At 34.7% G+C, this 18,246-nt stretch overlaps 1 protein-coding gene across 6 annotated transcripts in view; it reads left to right on the forward strand.

Annotated features, from left to right (window-relative positions):
- Nucleotides 1–4,617: 4,617 nt before the first annotated feature.
- LOC111396160 (sister chromatid cohesion 1 protein 4-like) overlaps nucleotides 4,618–18,246 on the forward strand; it is a 19,092-nt gene continuing 5,463 nt past the window's right edge. For 2 of the 6 annotated variants that reach the window (XM_023022484.1, XM_023022485.1), the window contains exons 1-7: nucleotides 4,618–5,211; nucleotides 12,231–12,492; nucleotides 12,943–13,040; nucleotides 13,224–13,267; nucleotides 14,612–14,658; nucleotides 16,602–16,689; nucleotides 16,915–17,902. In XM_023022484.1, coding sequence (XP_022878252.1) covers nucleotides 5,088–5,211; nucleotides 12,231–12,492; nucleotides 12,943–13,040; nucleotides 13,224–13,267; nucleotides 14,612–14,658; nucleotides 16,602–16,689; nucleotides 16,915–17,902 — 1,651 coding nt within the window. In that variant the 5' untranslated portion in view covers nucleotides 4,618–5,087. The other 4 variants (XM_023022486.1, XM_023022489.1, XM_023022488.1 and 1 more) reach the window with 4 other exon arrangements.

Consider the following 18,246-nt stretch of genomic DNA (forward strand, 5'->3'; position numbering starts at 1 on the left):
TTTGTTTTTCATATGTATTACCAAAAAACAAGGTATGAATTGGAATATTCAAACTTTCAAAAAAACAAATGTATGCATCCGATTAATTACTCCAATGATAAATGGTGACTGTTTTGGAGAAAAGTCACAAAATGTCACTTTTTCTAAGAAAAGTGACAAAATGCCACTTTCTCACCTTCTTCTTTGAACAAACACATTGCAAGCATCAATGCAATTGGTTTAAAGTTTTCTTTCTCATGTGTTAATTACCAGAAAATAGGGCTTGAATATATACGTTCAAATTTCCAAAAACTCACACGTGCATACCTAGCTAATTGCTTAAAAGAAATACTGTGACTTTTTTTTGAAAAAAGTGATAGAATGCCACTTTTTCATATTATCTTTTTGTCAAACACCTTGCAAGCATCAATGTAGTTAATTCAAAACTAATTTTTCATACACAATCCACTCAACTTCAACAATCCACTCAACTTCAACAATTTTATTTTCATAAATGTTAATTCAAACAAAAACGAGATGGATAATGAGTTATGATCATGGAATCCAAAACATAGAAATACCTGTAATTTTTTTTGTGTTTTCGTTGCTGATCTGCTCGACTTTTTTTTTTTAGATTTTTCAATGTTTTTGTGGATGGTTTCCTCAATTTGAAGAATGAACAAACTTTGTTTATGTATTTGTGGAAGATTTCCTCTTTTTCCTTTCAATTTTCCTTCGATTTTTGCACACTGGAGGCTGATTTATGAGGATTGATGTGAGTTTAGGTTTTGAACGTATATTTTACGTTCAATTTAAGGTAATTGCCATTTAATCCAAGTTTATAATATTTTTTCAAAACAACCCAAAAATATAGGGTACTTTCGTAAGTACCCCAATAAGGAATTTATTTTGACCTAAAATATAAGTCAATTAGTGAATTTTATTAGTCAACTCATGAAATTTAGATTTTTTGGATAATTAACACAACACTCTTATCATTTTTTTTTCATTGTGCAAATCGTCTCTTCGCTTTCGTTGTTTTGATTGTCGGATTGGCTATTCTTTGTGTAACACTCTCCTTTCTCTCATTCTGTCCGTTTACTCGGTAAAATGGTTACTTATAGTCCACTTGTGGATTTGCCCTATGAGTATTCAACAAACTACTTAACCATCTTTTCGTGTCTAACCCCAATTATTCTAAAAAATGGTAATGTCGAGTGTGCAAATTATATATTTATATCCTTATGTACTATGTATTCACGTGTGTATAAAAAATCATATCCGGATATATATATGTGTGTGTGTGTGTGCGCCCAAGTTTTTGCACAAGAGATCACGATATTATCCTTATGTTATCTTTACTAGAAATTCGATGTTTCAGATTATCGACATCCTCGAAGGAATTTTGAATTGAGTGTTGTATTTAACAATTCCGCTACATGAATAGGAAATGTTGACGGGGTTTATCTCCCAATTGACATGGCTACTGCATTTTTCCTTTAATGTTCCCTCCAATCTGTGTCTGTCCTTTGCCGCGTCAGAATTTTTAAAACCCTGTCAAAATTATTGGTTATTGACCCTGTCCAAGAAGCTTAATTGTGTACATAATCTCTAGTTGATAAGTGAGATGACAAATTTTCATTTGACAAATACCAATTTTTGCAGATGTCTTACAAGTTTACTATGAAAAACTTGAGTTTGCTAGGTAAACATCGAATTTTGAAGTAAATATTGAGTTTTCTATGCAATTTTGAGTGATTGTCACTGAACAAATAACATGAGTAAATAGCACACGGCCCTTTGACGGAGCAAATTAACGGAATGAGACAGATAACAGAGTGATTTGCACGGAATATTCGATCCGAGGACCCAAATACTAAAGAAAAACAATGCGAACAGTTTACACAATAAAAACAAAAAATAAAAACATTTTGCACTAATCAAAATTTTTTTTTTTCTTCCAAATAGTTAGCCTTCATAAAATTTACTGATTGTAAATTAGTTTTAAATAATTAATTCTTCATCGTACGAATAATGTAAATTCAATAACCTGAGTATTCATCCCCTTATCAATTTCCTTGTAAATAAAGTGAAATAAAAGACTAGTACTCTATTTTATTGATTATACTGGACAAGGACTAGAAGTCAAAACCATAAAAGGAAATAAAAAGTCCAAACTCTATAATTTGCGTGACCAGACCTGCTACAATACCGAAAAATTAGTGACCGATTTCCTAATAAAATACTCACATTAGGGGAGGGCCCACTTTTTTTTTTGGAAATTTTTTATGTACGATGGTCCCACGACAATATGTCCATCTGTCAGCCACTATGTTGAATTTCTTCGTACAATTCAGCTTTATTCTTTGCGTGACAAAAGTTTTGACACTCCTTTTAATTCCAAATTTTATGTTGGTTAAATACCCCATTAGTCCCTGAACTTCTAGCCATGTGTACATAGTGATCCTAAACTTAGGGTGTGTTTGTCAATCATTATTTGGGAAAAATATATTATGAAATAGTGATTGATATTAAAATGTGTCGTTAAAAAGGAAGGAAAAATTTTTAATTTACGTGTAATATTATTTTAATGAAGAATGTGTAGTTGAAATAGGGATAGCAATCGGGCTCGCCGACTCGGACCGCCCGTGACTTGGCTTGGGGCTCGGTAGACCCGAGTTTAGGCTCGGGCCGAGCCCCATTTTGGAGACACGGGCTTTGCCCGAGGCGGCCCATGAGCTCGCAAGCTTTTTTTAAAAAAATAATAATAAAAAAAAAATTAAAAATTTGTGGCTGCCATTTAAGGCAGCAGTTTAGAGGAAAAAAAAAGAGGGAGAAAACAAGCCTGTCCGGCTCGGCCAGAAAAAAGCTCGAGCAAAAGCTTGGATCGTGCCTTTTTTTTTTTTGGCCGAGCAGGCTCGAGCCCGCAATAAAGTTCGGTCATTTTAACCGGGCCGAGCCCAAGCTGAAACTTTAGGCTCGCGAGCTGGCTCAGCCGGCTCGTTTACATCCCTAGGTTAAAAATGAGTACTGTAAAAAAAATAATATGAAAGTAATATGAAAGAATGAGAGAAAATGGATGACAGACAGGGGCTTAAATCCACTAGTTTGTCGTCGCTGTCTTTTCATGTTAATTTTTATATTTGGATTGACTAATTTTTGGTAACACTACGAAAATATGAATTTTTTCAATCATTTTTCATCCAATGAGAGATTATCAATTGTTTTTCTTAGTCCACGTTCAGTATGAATTAAAATTTATATTTTAGTTTAAATAAAAGTCATTAATTAATTTTAATAACATATTTCGTGAAATTCTTTTCATTTAATCAATATATTTCATCAATTTTTATCAGGATTTACTAAAAGTTTAATTTAATTCCCAAACAGGGAATTAAGTCTTAACAAACTCGTGAGTAAAAAAATATAGATTATTGAATACTCTTTTTTAATGACAAAAATAATTGCTTTTTTTTTTCCTGCTTAACATCCAGCCTCAGTTTGCTACATTAGCATTGGGGTAGGATGGAATCAAATTTAGAAGTTCAATGGCAGATTATAAACAATTAAAAGTTTAGGGTTGTATTAGAAATATACGTGGAAGTTCAAGGATAGATGGGGTATTTAACCCAATTTACTATAAGTTGTTAAGTTCAATTTCATCGTGAAATTCCGACCTTTGGATTTTAATCTGATGATGTTTAGACATTTTCAGAAAGAACGTCTGGACAGCACAGCTGACTTCACTCGGTTCGACAATTCCTAAAAATATTTTGAAAACTCTGAGTTAAATGGAAAAATAATGAAAAATCAAATATGATGTTTATGTTTTGCCAGATTTTATACAAATTCAACATTTTCTCTCTCTAGATATACATGCAGCACATGAGTTAAATAGATTGTTCTGCTCAAATTTGAATTTCAATTTGATCTCAGTTGGTTATTGAAGTTTTCGCCACTCAATTTGAGGTTTATTGAGTAAATCCAGGTGATGAATTTATGCAAAACCTCTAGCATTGGTAGCTCTACCCCCGGTCGCGTACAACCACCCCTAGGACCGCCTCTTCATGGCGCATCCAGTGAATTTATGGGTCGTCGTCGATTTTGGACCAACAGGGTTGAATCGAACCAGACAATCCTGTGCATCGAACGCAATGAGAAATCAGATTTGCCTCCTTCAATTCTTCATCCCCACATCATTGAATTAAAAAATTGGTCCCAATCGAGTTTCCAGCAGCATCATACGACCATGGATAACAATTCAATTGCACCAATTAATCCAGAAATGACCCCAATCACCAAATTAAACCTTTTCGGGGAGGGGGGGGGGGTTTAAGGTAGTCGGAAGTTTGCATATGAGGTCCTCAAAAATTTGTATGGTCACGTGTTTCAATCCTTAAGTTTGAATTAGAATTATTTTGGTACCTTCGGTGATCATTTGTGCAAGTTTTAAAAACTTCATTGACCATTAGTGAAACCGTTCGAAACTTAAGTGATCATTTTTGAAAGTTTCAAACTTTAGTAACCATTTTGTAATTTTTGCATAAGTTCAGTAACCGTTTGTGAAATTAATCCCATTTTGAAAACTCTAGTTAAATGGAAAAATAATGAAAAACCAAATATGATGTTTATGTTTTTACCAGATTTTTTATACAAATTCAAGATTTTCTCTCTCTAGATATACATATAGCACATGTTTATATGGATGTGTTCTGCTCAAATTTGAATTTCGATTCGATCTCAGTTGGTTATTGAAGTTTTCGCCACTCAATTTGAGGTTTATTGAGTAAACCCAGTTGATGAATTTATGCAAAACCTCTGGCATTGGCAGCTCTAACTGGTTGTTTAGTGAGTTAATGTTTATGAGAAATCTAGGGTTTTGTTTTCTTGGGTCTGGCGTGATTTTGCAAATGGGGTTTGAATACGAGTTGTGCTTGATTTTTCACATGGGTCCTGATTGAAGTGAATAAAGATCAGGTTTTTGAGTTGTGCATTTTGTATTCTTTTTGGGAATATTTTATGCATTTAAACTAGGGGGGAGAAGTATTTGAAGTAGTTACTATTTTTTGTCTAAGAATTTGGGGGATTGAAAGGGAGAGGTAGAAAAGATGTTTTATTCACAGTTTATACTGGCGAAAAAGGGGCCGCTTGGGACAATATGGATAGCTGCACATTTGGAGCGCAAGCTTCGCAAAAATCAAGTTGCTGATACTGACCTTGGAGTATCTGTTGGTAAAATTTCTATTTTTCTCTTTATTGTTATTTGTCTGTACTCCAATCTATTCTTTCATATTTTTTCTCCTTCATTGATGCTGGTATTTACCCTTTGCAATCACTCTCTCTCTGTGGACTTTGATATGTCCTTGTTGTTGATGTATACACTTGCATGCATATGTATTTTTACATTATTATTTTTTGAGGAAATAAAATAAACAGATATTGGAAATGGAGATGGTTGTGCCTAAGTGGCTCATGTTCAGTATCAATGGAAATGGAGATTCTTATGTTAGCCTGTGATTTTAGTTTTCCATCCACTTAAACTGTTGAGTAAGGGTCACATTCGCTACCTTGCTTTGTTGATGAATCTATGAAATCAGATTTAATAGAAATTTGTCAGTTCCGAGCACCAATGAACAATAAAACATGGAGCTTGTTTGGCAGATCATACAGAATGAATGCTTTATATTAGAGCAAAGATACCAACAGCAACCTTGTGATAGTTACCACACAATCTAGTGCACACCAGAAATCTACGTTACTTTCAAACTAGTAGAGGAGGAGATGCATTGGGCCAAAGGAGTGCTGGATGCTATAGAAAAAGTGGAACTGGACTGTCTTCGCGCTCATGAACTCGAACTTTTGGCTCAACTTTATCCAAGTTTTGCCATGTGAGCAACCCCACGTGTCTCCTTGAATTGGAAATAGGATTTATGGACATTTCTAGGCAAAGAAAGTGAGAAACTAGGGCTTATGCAGAAACTGAAATCTTGTAGGCTGGGAGGATGGTTGATTACCTGAGTAAAGACTTGCTTCCACAGCCTGTTTCTTGATTAATTGGATGTCCTCATCCGTTCTCCATGGTAAGACCCCTTATAGTGTCATTTTCCCTACTAAACCCCTATTTCCTATTGAACCTAGGATTTTTGGTGGTACATGTTATACTCGTGATGTTCGCCCCCAGGTAACTAAATTAGATCCCAAATCTTTAAAATGTATTTTTCTGGGTTACTTTCGTCTACAGAAAGGGTATAGGTGCTATTGCCTGAGTCTTAACAAATATCTTATATCAGTTGATGTTTCTTTTCCGGAACATATTCCTTTCTTTTCCACTTCTTATTCTTCATTCAGTAAGGGGGAGGATGATGATCTGTTGGTGTATCATGTCACTTACCAGTAAACTAATGTCCCTTCTGCATCTACTGCTCCCACACCACCACCACCACTACCACCACCACCTCCTATTCGCCATGTGTATTCCAGAAGACAAGGCCCTCCTGATGCATGTTCAGCACCTGCCTCTTCTTTGGCATCAGATCCCGTGTCTAGTGACCTTGATCTACCTATTGCTCTCCGTAAAGGTAAACGACAATGTACTTATCCTATTTCATCTTTTGTGTCTCATGATCACTTGTCTTCGTCTTTTTGTTCTTTTGTTGCTTCCCTTGACTCTGTAACTCTTCCAAAAACCGTTCATGACGCCTTATCCAATCCTGGCTGGCGTGAAGCTATGATTGAGGAGATGAATGCTTTGGATGTTAATGATACTTGGGATTCAGTGGATTTACCTACAGACAAAAAGGCTATTGGATGTAAGTGGCTCGGCTTAAAGCTCGTCTTGTTGCTAAAGGATATGCTCAAATTTATAGTGTGGATTATTCTGATACTTTCTCTTTTGAAGCTAAATTAACGTCTGTTCGCTTATTCATTTCTATAGCAGCTACTCATGATTGGCCTTTACATCAGCTGGACATCAAAAATGCCTTCTTACATGGTGATCTTCATGAAGAAGTTTATGTGGAGCAACCTCCTGGATTTGTTGCTCAGGGGGAGTATGAGAAAGCGTGCCATCTTCAAAAATCCTTATATGGTCTGAAATAAAGTCCACGTGCTTGGTTTGGAAAATTTAGTCAGGTAGTGGAAAAGTTTGGAATGCAAAAGAGCAAGTCTGACCACTCGGTCTTCTACAAACAATCCAAATCCGGCATTATTCTTATTGTTGTGTATGTTGATGATATTGTTATTACTGGCAGTGATATTGTGGGAATTTCATCTCTGAAGTCCTTTCTTCACGCCCAATTTCATACGAAGGATTTAGGAATGTTGAAGTATTTCTTGGGAGTTGAGGTGACAAGGAGCAAGAAAGACATCTTCTTATCTCAGAGAAATATGTACTTGATTTGTTAATAGAGACAGGAAAGTTGGGAGCTAAGCCAAGCAGTGCTCCAATACTTCCCAATTTACAACTTACCACAGATGGTGATTTATTTGAAGACCCTGAGAAGTATAGAAGATTGGTTAGGAAATTGAACTATCTTACAATAACCCGTCCTGGTATTGCATAATCTGTTAGTATTGTAAGTCAATTCATGTCTTCCCCAACAGTTCACCATTGGGCAGCTTTAAAACAGATCTTGTGTTATTTAAAGGGAGCTCCTGGATGTGGAATACTATACATAAATCATGGAAATATCCACATCGAATGCTTCTCAGATGCGGATTGGGCAGGTTCCAAGATTGATTGAAGATCCACTACTGGCTATTGTGTTTTTGTTGGAGGAAATTTAGTCTCATGGAAAAGTAAGAAACAAAATGTTGTGTCCCGATCTAGTATAGAATCAGAATATAGAGCCATGGCACAGTCTGTGTATGAAATAATGTGGATATATCAACTCTTAACTGAAGTTGGTCTTAAAGCTTCAATACCAGCAAAGTTGTGGTGTGACAATCAAGCTGCTCTTCATATTGCTTCTAATCCTGTGTTCCATGAACGAACCAAGTATATTGAGATTGACTGTCATTTTGTTCGTGAGAAGATACAGTAGAACTTAATCTCTACAGGATATGTGAAAACTGGAGAACATCTAGGAGATATTTTCACAAAGGCTCTAAATGAGATTCGGGTTGATTATATTTGTAATAAGTTGGATATGATTAATATCTATACTCCAACTTGAGGGAGAGTGTTACGTATGTAAATAGATTCTTAATTATAGGGATTAATAACTTGATTATAGGATTCCATAGTTAGAATAGTTTCCTAATTTAGATTTCTCTATCTGTATATATGGTTGTATCTTCCCTTCCCTATTATTGAATATAAGGAGAAAATAATTTTCTTTCATACTTTACAATGGTACGAGATAATGTTTACGTTGATTTGTTATAAAGAGATGACATTATGCATTTCCAGATGATAACGAAAGTTTACATTAATCTTTGCATATCCTGTAGAGGTTTGCTGCAAAGCCAGTTTCTTGTGTTTATTTAGACATCTAAGCAATCCTATTTAGAATATCACCACTTTGATGGTTATGTACTCCAATGTTTAAATAGCCAGAAATGGGTACTGAGACTTTTTCCTTCATGAGGCAAGGCTAATGGAGGCATAAAAATATATCAAAAAATTATAAAATAATACAAAAGAAATTTTTTTCTGGAAGTGCTGAACTTGAATTTCTGCTGGATTATATGTGTGCTTTTGTGGCTGCTTTGCAATCTTCAGATGAAGAATTTGAGGGGAAAAAAAATCATAGAGGAGACGATGTTTAGAAATAAAAGAAAGAAACAAATATGATAAATGCATTTACCCGCCTGAAATAATTTCCGATGCTGCCTTGCAGTCTTGTAGAAGAAGCCTAACATCTTTCTTTGGAAGTGGTGAGACATTGTGTAGTATATGGGGTTTTTTATTTTTTGTTTTTGTTTTTGTTTTTGTTTTTGTTTTTGTTTTTGTTTTTTTTTTTTTTTGGGGGCAAATTAGGTCTGCTACCCTAAAAAAATTACATCTTTGATTAATACCCTTAAAATTAAGTAAGATTATTATTACCGTATTAATCACGCACAAAACCTCAATATCTAGAAAAACCCCATACAGAAAGAGGAAGCTTTGAATCAGAAAACTCCTTCCCGATTACGAATTCGATTCCAATGTTCTTGCAGAGAGTAATCATCACCCACCACGCGAAGGAGCTGCTTCAACCAACAAAGATGAATACTCCGAGACTGAAAATGACTATGACCGCTTTGAAAACCTGCAAATCGAAGAGCATGAGGAGGGGGTTTAGGCCGAGCACATGAAGCTTGCTAATGGGTACTATGAGATCGAGGCCATATGCACAAAGCGAGTTTGGAAGGTCCATCATTTATCCTTTCCATCTTTTCTCATAAAATTGAAATAACCATGCTATTTGACGTCTATTGGAGGCACGATAGAAGTGTTCTGGTTATTTTTTGCAGATAAATCAAGATGAAAGTGAGGTGCAATGTGGATATATTTTTCATTGCTTTGAACTTGTTTATGAATTTTAGGAGAACGACAAATGCTTGTTTTTAGGGTTTGGCTAGAACTGGGGAAGATTTTCCTTTTGTCTCTTCCTTTTACAATCATTTTCCATTTCTTTTACCCAAATTCTTTCCTTTATCTGATGGAAACTCTTTGAATAAACAAAGGACCCTTTTGTCAAGCTTGAATCCCATATTAATAATAATCAAGTATGAGTTTTAGCTTTTACATTTGTTATTTTCTTCATTGTATATAGTAATTTTGCAGAAGTGTCCATTCTCCAAGTTTTTGAAATCGATAGAATGAAATTGCAAGTGGAGAGTACAATTTTGGAGCAATTCTTGTTGCTTCTATTTAGGAATTATTGACATTGATATTTGTTCCATCTCATAGGATTTTGTCTAGCAATTTATGATGTATGTTGTGGATGGTAGAGAAGGATGTTAAGATATATGGCCTGTGATTTTGATGATCCTGGAGAGGCTTTGTCGTCTTCCTCGGCATACTTGCATTGATTATACATTGACAAATCTATTAGCTAATTTTGTCATTGCTTTTACATTTGGTGAGTTGGATTTATAAAATTGATTAGTTTGAATTAGATTCAAGGTTTTATCTGATTTGGCTATTGAGTGAACGGCTTACATTGAGCCTTTAACGTGTGCTCATCTCTTTAACATACACTGTAGCTCTATCACCAACTTTAAGCATGTTTGAGGATATCATGGAGAAGGTTGAGTGGTGGTAGAATGGTAGTTGTATAAAATGATATAATTTAAGGTTTTGACTAGTGTTTTGTCACCCCTTTTTTTTTTTTGGTCAATTTTTTAAATAACGTTTGTCACTTTTTTATATATGTTCTCATTTGAGTTCTTTTTCTTTTGTTTTGTGTATAGTTTTTTGTGCTTAGGCTTGGGTCTTTAGGTAGTAATAGTGGTGGCAACGAAGAAAGCGGAGGAACAGTGGTTGTGTTGTCAGTTGAGTTGGTAGATGATGGTGGTGATGAATTGATTTAAAGATGCTCGACGTTTTGATTGTGTTTTATTAATAAACTAACACAAAGATGCTTGGTGGTGAAAGGAAGAAAAGGAGGGATGTGGCGCGTTACTTTTTATTTATTTATTATTATTTCTATCATATTGAACTGATTCCCTTTTTTATGTTGACCATTTTTTTGAGTTTGTGGCAACTTTTTTTTTTTTTTTTTTAATTTTGTTACTTTTTGAGTGTGTGTCATTTTTTTCTGCCACCCCTTTTTTTTTAATATGTGTATCATTTTTTTGAATTTTTATCACTTTTTTTTTTAAGTAATTGTCACTTTTTTTAATCGTCACTCTTTTTAGTGACAAACATGACTTTTTAATAAAAGTGACATTGTATATAATTATTTAATAAAAAAGTGAAACTAAACTTTTAAAAGTGACATTGTGTCACACAATTTTTATAAAAAGGGTGACATTGTGTCATTTTTTAATTTTACACAGTATTTTTTACATCCAAAAATTTTTCATATGATTTTTCAAAAGACTCCTAATTTTAAGGGTATTTCTGTAAATTGTGCTTTTTTTTAGTCCCATAATATAAAGAATTGATGGGCCCAACTTTTTATTGTTTTATATGAGAACAAGATGTGCCCAATATTTTGTTGTTTTATTTGAGAACGAGATGGGCCCATTTAAAAAACACATTTTCTATATATGAAAGTCATGCTTAGACTTAAAAAAGAGGAAAAAACATAAGAAGAGAACAAGAAAGACAACTCAAAGGTCGCAATAAAACTGAGGCGCTCGCCTCAAGCTCTTTGAGTTGTGCGGACTGAGGCATACTCCTCAGTTAATGAGACGCCTGCCTCATTGAAAAAGTATGGAAAGTACCGCCTCAATGCACATTAGGTGCGACTGGCTTCTTGTTAGACCATGTTGTACTCATCTAGGAGCAGAACTAAGGATGAATAAACCTGCCTATATTGAAGAAGCTATAGAGTCTATCACAAAAAGGTATTAGTTGAGAAAGCTTGTTGAATTTACATATGCAAAGCCAAAGCACCCTAATGTCATTCAACTAGTTGTCTATGCGTACTTGGTTTTTGAAAGATTTCCAATGTCCAGGTGGTTGTACTCGTATGATCAAGCTTCACGCATCCAACCCACAAGTAAATAACTTACCCTGAAAAAGGATGAGAATTGAATTATCAGAGGTGAACTTGAAATTTAACTCTCCGCTATTGTAATAATTTGATATCTCTAAGAGGCTAGAAGTTCATCAAGGGATCACTTTGTGGGATAAAAGGGATGACAATTTCAAAGTTCGTATGCATTTGCTTGTGACTAGCTCTAAGTTCCAATATTGTCACGTATTGTTTTCAGAGTTTTGTTTCAAGTTAATTTGCAATGAAGACATTGGATTAACACAATCAAAGTGTGATTATTAGGGTCAAGGATTAATGTTTGCACTGTAGACTCAAGCCTGAGTTTATGTATTAACCAAGCATTATGGTATCACAAGTAAGTACTGACTGAAAGGAGAAAAATGAGGTGCCTTTTGGAATATACAATAAAACTAAGTGTTTCATGTGCTGGGTTTTCCATTATCTTCAAGCGCCTTTCACTTTATTATCTGGTATCAACATTTCAACATGGTAAAATAAATATTAACATGTTACTTCTTAACAGTTTTATGTGTATTTAAAATATTTCTGTGAAAATAGTGGTCTTTTGCTTTTTTAATTGAACCTGCTTATATTCTACAGACTCAATTCTTTTTCCCGATGTCCCAATTGCACTTCGATTGTCTAGCCATCTTTTGCTTGGTGTGGTGAGGATATATTCTAGGAAGGTGAACTACCTCTTCGACGATTGCAGTGAGGCTTTGCTCAAGGTCAAGCAAGCATTTCGCTCTGCTGCTGTCGATTTACTTCCTGAAGAGTCAAAGGCACCATATCACTCCATCACGTTGCCAGAGACATTTGATCTTGATGATTTTGAGCTGCCAGATAATGACATTTTACAGAGGTGGGCTCAATAAATATCTAATTTGCATTTCCTGAGAAAGCTTTGTTATTAATATGAGTGTGCTTCAGGTTTTTGTCAGTACACCACAAAACAATGGCTGCTAAAGTTTAATGTTTCTAAAGAAATTTATGTATGTCTGTCTGTGAGAATTTATGCTAAGTGTATGTAAATATTGGATTTGGAGTCCATCAATTTTGCCAAATTTGTAGATGCCCGAGCACAAACCTCAGTTTATTGACTTTCATATGAGATTTAATGGATTATTTACCATGACCAGCCGACCTAAGAAGAGAATGATTTCTTTCTGGGTGAAGCAGGTAATGTTAATTGGATATGTATCTGGTTGTGAGTTTTTAATAGGGTACTCGAAAGGGATTATGTAAGATTTCACTTAATCAGTGTTATAGTCCATCCCACCTAATGTTGGCATGTTGACTGTAAATTGTACAGTAACTATGTGGATCATCATATCAGTTCAAGGGAGCAAATTACTCTTCAAGATACCATGGAGGCTGCGGGTTACTCCACATCAAAGTTTGGATTGGATGGTTAGTGTTTTTCTCACATTTTTTGTGTGAACTTCTAATTTATGAAATTTTCTGTAAACATCCCCCTCTAGTCCTTCCCCTAACCCCACCAAAAAAGAGAGAGAGAAAACCGACAAGAGCAACCAAAAATGGGAAATGTGTGACCTAAAATATTTTTCCTAACTGTTGCAAGTTTGTACTCAGAGAGGTTTGGTGATGGTGATGCTTCTGGATTAGATCTTGATGAGGTATGTCATGCTAATTGATGATGCTAATATGATTTCATTCACACCGTTGTAAGCTATTGTTATTGTTAAAGGATAAAAATTCCACATCGTTTAAATATCGAAATAATGACCAACTTAAAAAGATATTGGGCTACTCCTCTTAATGAGGTTGACCTTTTAAGATGGAACCCCAAGTCTTAACATGGTATCAGAGCCCATTAAATTTCAACGAACAATTCGATCCGGTTAAGACTCTAAAAATGAGCACACGAATTTCAAAATTGGTCTGCTCAAACGAGCCACCATCTTATGGGAGCATGTTATAGGATAAAAGTTCCACATCGGTTAAATACCGAAATATCGACCAGCTTAAAAAGATCTTAGCTACTCCTCTTAATAAGGTTGACATTTTAATATGAAACCCCAAGTCTTAACAGTTATGATGTTGATTTTGTTATAGTATTGTCTGATGGTTAGTTGGAACTTGAGCACTGCATTTCTTATCATGTGTATTCGATTGTCAGTATAAATATTGAATTTTTACTCTGTTGATGAGAATTTTCTTCACTGACTTTTATCTTAATTTATTTTATTTTTTCATTTTGGATTGTCAAAATGTGTAACCCAATTGGACGTTTCACATTCTGTAACTTCTCTAATTATAAGAATTCTTTTTAAAAGTTAGTAGTAAATATTTCTTTTGCTTAAGGTGTCATCATTGAACTTAATGCATGTAAACTCAACGAATTTTGATTATAGAGGATAGAGGATGGGTAAAGTTATTTTAGGTTATCTTACCATTTGTTACACCTTTTTTTATGTAGAATAAAATTTAATTCTTAAACAAGGCCCTTGTTTTAGCCCATTATTTTGGGATTATAGATTTTGGAATAGTGAATTTTTTTGAAGAATGTGTGGTTTAAAGTAGGGAATTTTTTTTTTTTTTATTTACGTGTAAAATTATTTTGTTAATAGAAAATATTGTTGAAAATGAGTTCTGAGAAAAATGAGTTCGGAAAAATGGGGTTCAAACAAGGGCTAGGTCTACTTTCCGTGATTTTGATACAATAAAATCTAAGAGTTAACTTATTGGATTAGGTACATGTTCTGTATTTTTGATATGCTAACATTCATCATTATGTTGTTGCATTTGACGTGATATTATTTGTTTTTGAGACATATAGGTCAATGTTGCTGCATTTGACACTACAAATATTTTTCACAGTAGTTTGGACCAATTTTTGCTGTATTAGTATGATGTTGAACTTAGTCAGCTGAATAAAAGAATTTACTTTTATTTATGTATCATAATGAATATAATAATATTTTTCTTACTAGTTCTCTTTTTCATCGCCCAATTTATAGGAATTAATTTTGGACAAAATTGGCACTTCAGGGCATGCCGATGATAGGTTGGTGTATGGCATTACTATAAGATTCCATTCCATGTATTATATTTTTGTTATTTCAATTTTTATTTAGTATCACCTTTAACTGTTGCAGCATTTCTATTGAGATGTCATTTGTTGCCTTAAGCTCCTAAAAATAGTAAATGCGCATGCCATTATAAATTTTCCCATTGAGTCCTTCGTGACCTCTAAACTCTCATAATAGAATTGAAAGCAGGAACAACCTTTCATGCAATAAGCCGTGATTGTTTTGGTCTATGATGCACCGGCATGGATATGTATGTCCAACACGACATGTATTGAACATGCAATTTTTAAAAAAAGTATTGACACTTTACGTCGATTTTATTATTTAAAATCTTATTATTTTTTTGTTGAACTATTTTAAAGATAAGTACTTATTTGTTATTTAATGATAACTTAGAGTTAAAAGTATAAAATATTTTTGATAAAGAAAGAAAAATGATCATGGTAGAGTGTTTGAGGATTGTCGGTATTGGATACATGTCCGACAATCAAAGAATGAAAAATGAATTTGGTAGAGTGTCCGAGGAGCGTCAGTATTCGACACGTGATGGACATGGACACACCACCCTAATTGAAGTGTCCGAGCAGCACAAGCTTTTGGTTTGCAAAAAATCATTTTAATGCTCTCAAAGTTACTAGTTTCTTTAGGAACTGCAATGGTGTTTGGTAACATCTATCCACTAAATTGTCTTTTCGACACAGCTGTAATTGCTACTAGTTACTTGTTGTTGGAAATAAGGGTCCATTTGATTGCAAAGATGGAATGGAATTGAATTGAAAACGAATTCCATGCAATTGAATTGCCTAGAAATTGTTTTCTTGAGAATTGGAAATTATTGTGTTTGATTGGTATAATTTTTCACGTGGAAAATGTTGAAATAAAAGTATTTTTGATGTTCGTTTGACTTTGTTTTGGATGAAAATTGTCAATTAAAGGGATATAATTTACTGGTATTGGGTATGAAATTTGTTTCCATTGCCAACAAAAAAAAAATAAAATAAAAAAATTAAGAAAATAATCTATCTTTTGTTGTTCGTTTGTCTTTATTTTACATGAAAATTGTTAGTTAAAGGGAAATATTTTTTTACAATAATTCTTAGAATTTATTTCCATTAAAAAAAAAAGGAAAAAAAAACGTCAAAGTAGGGTGGAAAACCAAGAACAGAACAACTTCCAAGACAATCAAAAAAATGAATTCTATGGAAAAAATATGCTGTCAAACACTACAATTTGGGTGAAAAATGGAATTTGAATTCCATTTTCCATGGAATTGGCCCTATCAAACACAACCTAACAGAAACACTGAAACGAAAATTTATTTGCATTTCAATCTGCATGGTTAGCTTATTTGAGATGGGATACACCCATATTTAGCAGGGCAATTAGTCGTTCGACTTGTGATATATTCTTTTTGAGCTTTCACATTCCCATATATAGTTTCCCATCATGCCATTATGTATTCGATCTATATTATCTACAATGTCTACTTTGTTCATATGTTCCTCCTGTTTTAAGGTCAAAAGATACAATGCACGAGTATATTGCTTTGTTTTCCAATTTAGGGTGCTATTTCTGTCTTTCCTATGTTATGCTCCTGTTTGTTTCCCATTTTTAGCACATAATAATGACTTTTTTGGCCCTTGGAAGCCTGAAGTTTTTGCACGGTGTGAGAGGCCAGTAAAAAAAGGGCTTGGTGGGGCCCATTAACAGTCCAGTTTCTTCTAAAATGGAGAAACAAATGGCAAACAAACAGGGGCTATATCTCTATGGTTTCAGGAGCATTGTCAATAACTACTTTGTTCTCATTTTCAAGTGCTCTAATCATCACAGTATATGTCTCGGTGATAGATGCAGACTATCTTTCGAAGTAATTATCTAAACTATATTGTCATCTCACTTGGATTTTCTCTGATTTCAGTGCTGATGCTCAGCTCTCTATCCAACTAATGACCCCTCTCCAGCGAGATGAACATCCTGAAGAGAGAACTGCCAGTTCAGAAACCAGGGTAGCTAGTGCTATAAATTTCTGTTAAAAGAAAATTGGGTCTTCTTTTCATTTGATGACTTGTTTTACGTTCTAAGATGCATTTAGTTTTCTGTTATTTTAGTACGAATACCACAAATGGGAATCTCCCCCCACTCCACCCAAAAAATAAAGAGAAGTTTAATCACATTGTGGTGTGTGGAAATTCAACATTCTATTTAGTGAAGGTGATTTTCTTCATGTGCAGATTGATGGTGTTGGTGAAGCTGTGGATCTCATGGACTACACTCAGGCTCCATGTACTCCTGGCTTGGTGGAAGAACCAAATTCATCCAATTTCCAAGGGGCTTTAGCATGTGATGACCATCTGGAATCAGATCACTTAATGGAATCTGTTGTACAAGAGAAAACAGAAAATATTAACTATGAGGATAAACAGTATGTGGATTGCTGTGATGATATAAATTCTGATGCAGATCCTCTGGTTGTGCCGCTCAAGAATGGATACCATTCAAGTGTCCTGGAAATCAAAGAATTAAAGTCACATGGAGGATCTCTTTCTGTTAAGGCTACTGCTGATCATGTTTCGCTGGACGAGCCTCCATTGACAGCCGGACCATCTTCTGATATATCTATTCAAGTGCTAGCTAAAGAAGCCACCTCGGGACCGACTGATAAGGTGACAGAGGCATCTTATGTTCTCGGTAGGGAAGATTCACTGAATGAAGTTGCCAATAATGACAATAATAAGGTTCTGTCAGTCAATGAACAATGTGATGATCGTCTAGGACCCAGTGAAATTGGCTTGGAGGAAAGTACTTGTGATATTTCTGGTTCGACTAATACCTGCCAGCAAGTTCCTGAAGATGTATCAGGAAAAGATCAAGCATCACTCGGGATTGAGATTTCTGACAGAGTGGGAATTGCAAGTAATCTGGAGAAACATCCTTCTGATGCATCAGAATCAGATGCTAAAGACCGAGGTGAACCTTGCCCTGAGAAACCTGAAGCTCTGGCTTGTAAGGAAACTAATGATTTCAACAGAATTAACCATGATCTTCATGAAGAATTTCTGTCTACTGAGCCTCATTTTCTGAGGCCATGTAATTTCAACATGGAACAAACTGATTTACCCGATTCTGGACATGGCATGCCAATGGATTCCCATGCACATCCTGATATGCCTGTCTCAGGTTCCATAGAAACTTCTGAAAGGGAGATGCCTATAATTCCAGGTTTGTCTCTCAAGCTCAACACTTGCTAAATATAGCATATCGTGAAGAATCCAAGGAAGGCCTAAATTGTTTCCTAAAATTTCAAGTCTTATAAAATTCTTTCTGTACATGAAGTCCTACTTTGGAGAGGTACTCTATAACTAGTTCTGAAGTCTTAAAAGATGTGTAAATTCCACCACCTGACTTTATTATTGTGCCTATGTTTGGTTTTTTTAAAAATTAGACTTTAGTTGATTTTGATGACAGTTGATGAAATGCGTGACTGGAAAGTTGAAAAAAGTTGTGGATTGCATGACATGTGTGATTGAGAATGATTTTGAGGAAAAATGAGTTTTAAAAGAGGA

This window comes from Olea europaea, chromosome 6, assembly GCF_002742605.1.
Source record: "Olea europaea var. sylvestris chromosome 6, O_europaea_v1, whole genome shotgun sequence".
Lineage (NCBI taxonomy): Eukaryota > Viridiplantae > Streptophyta > Magnoliopsida > Lamiales > Oleaceae > Olea > Olea europaea.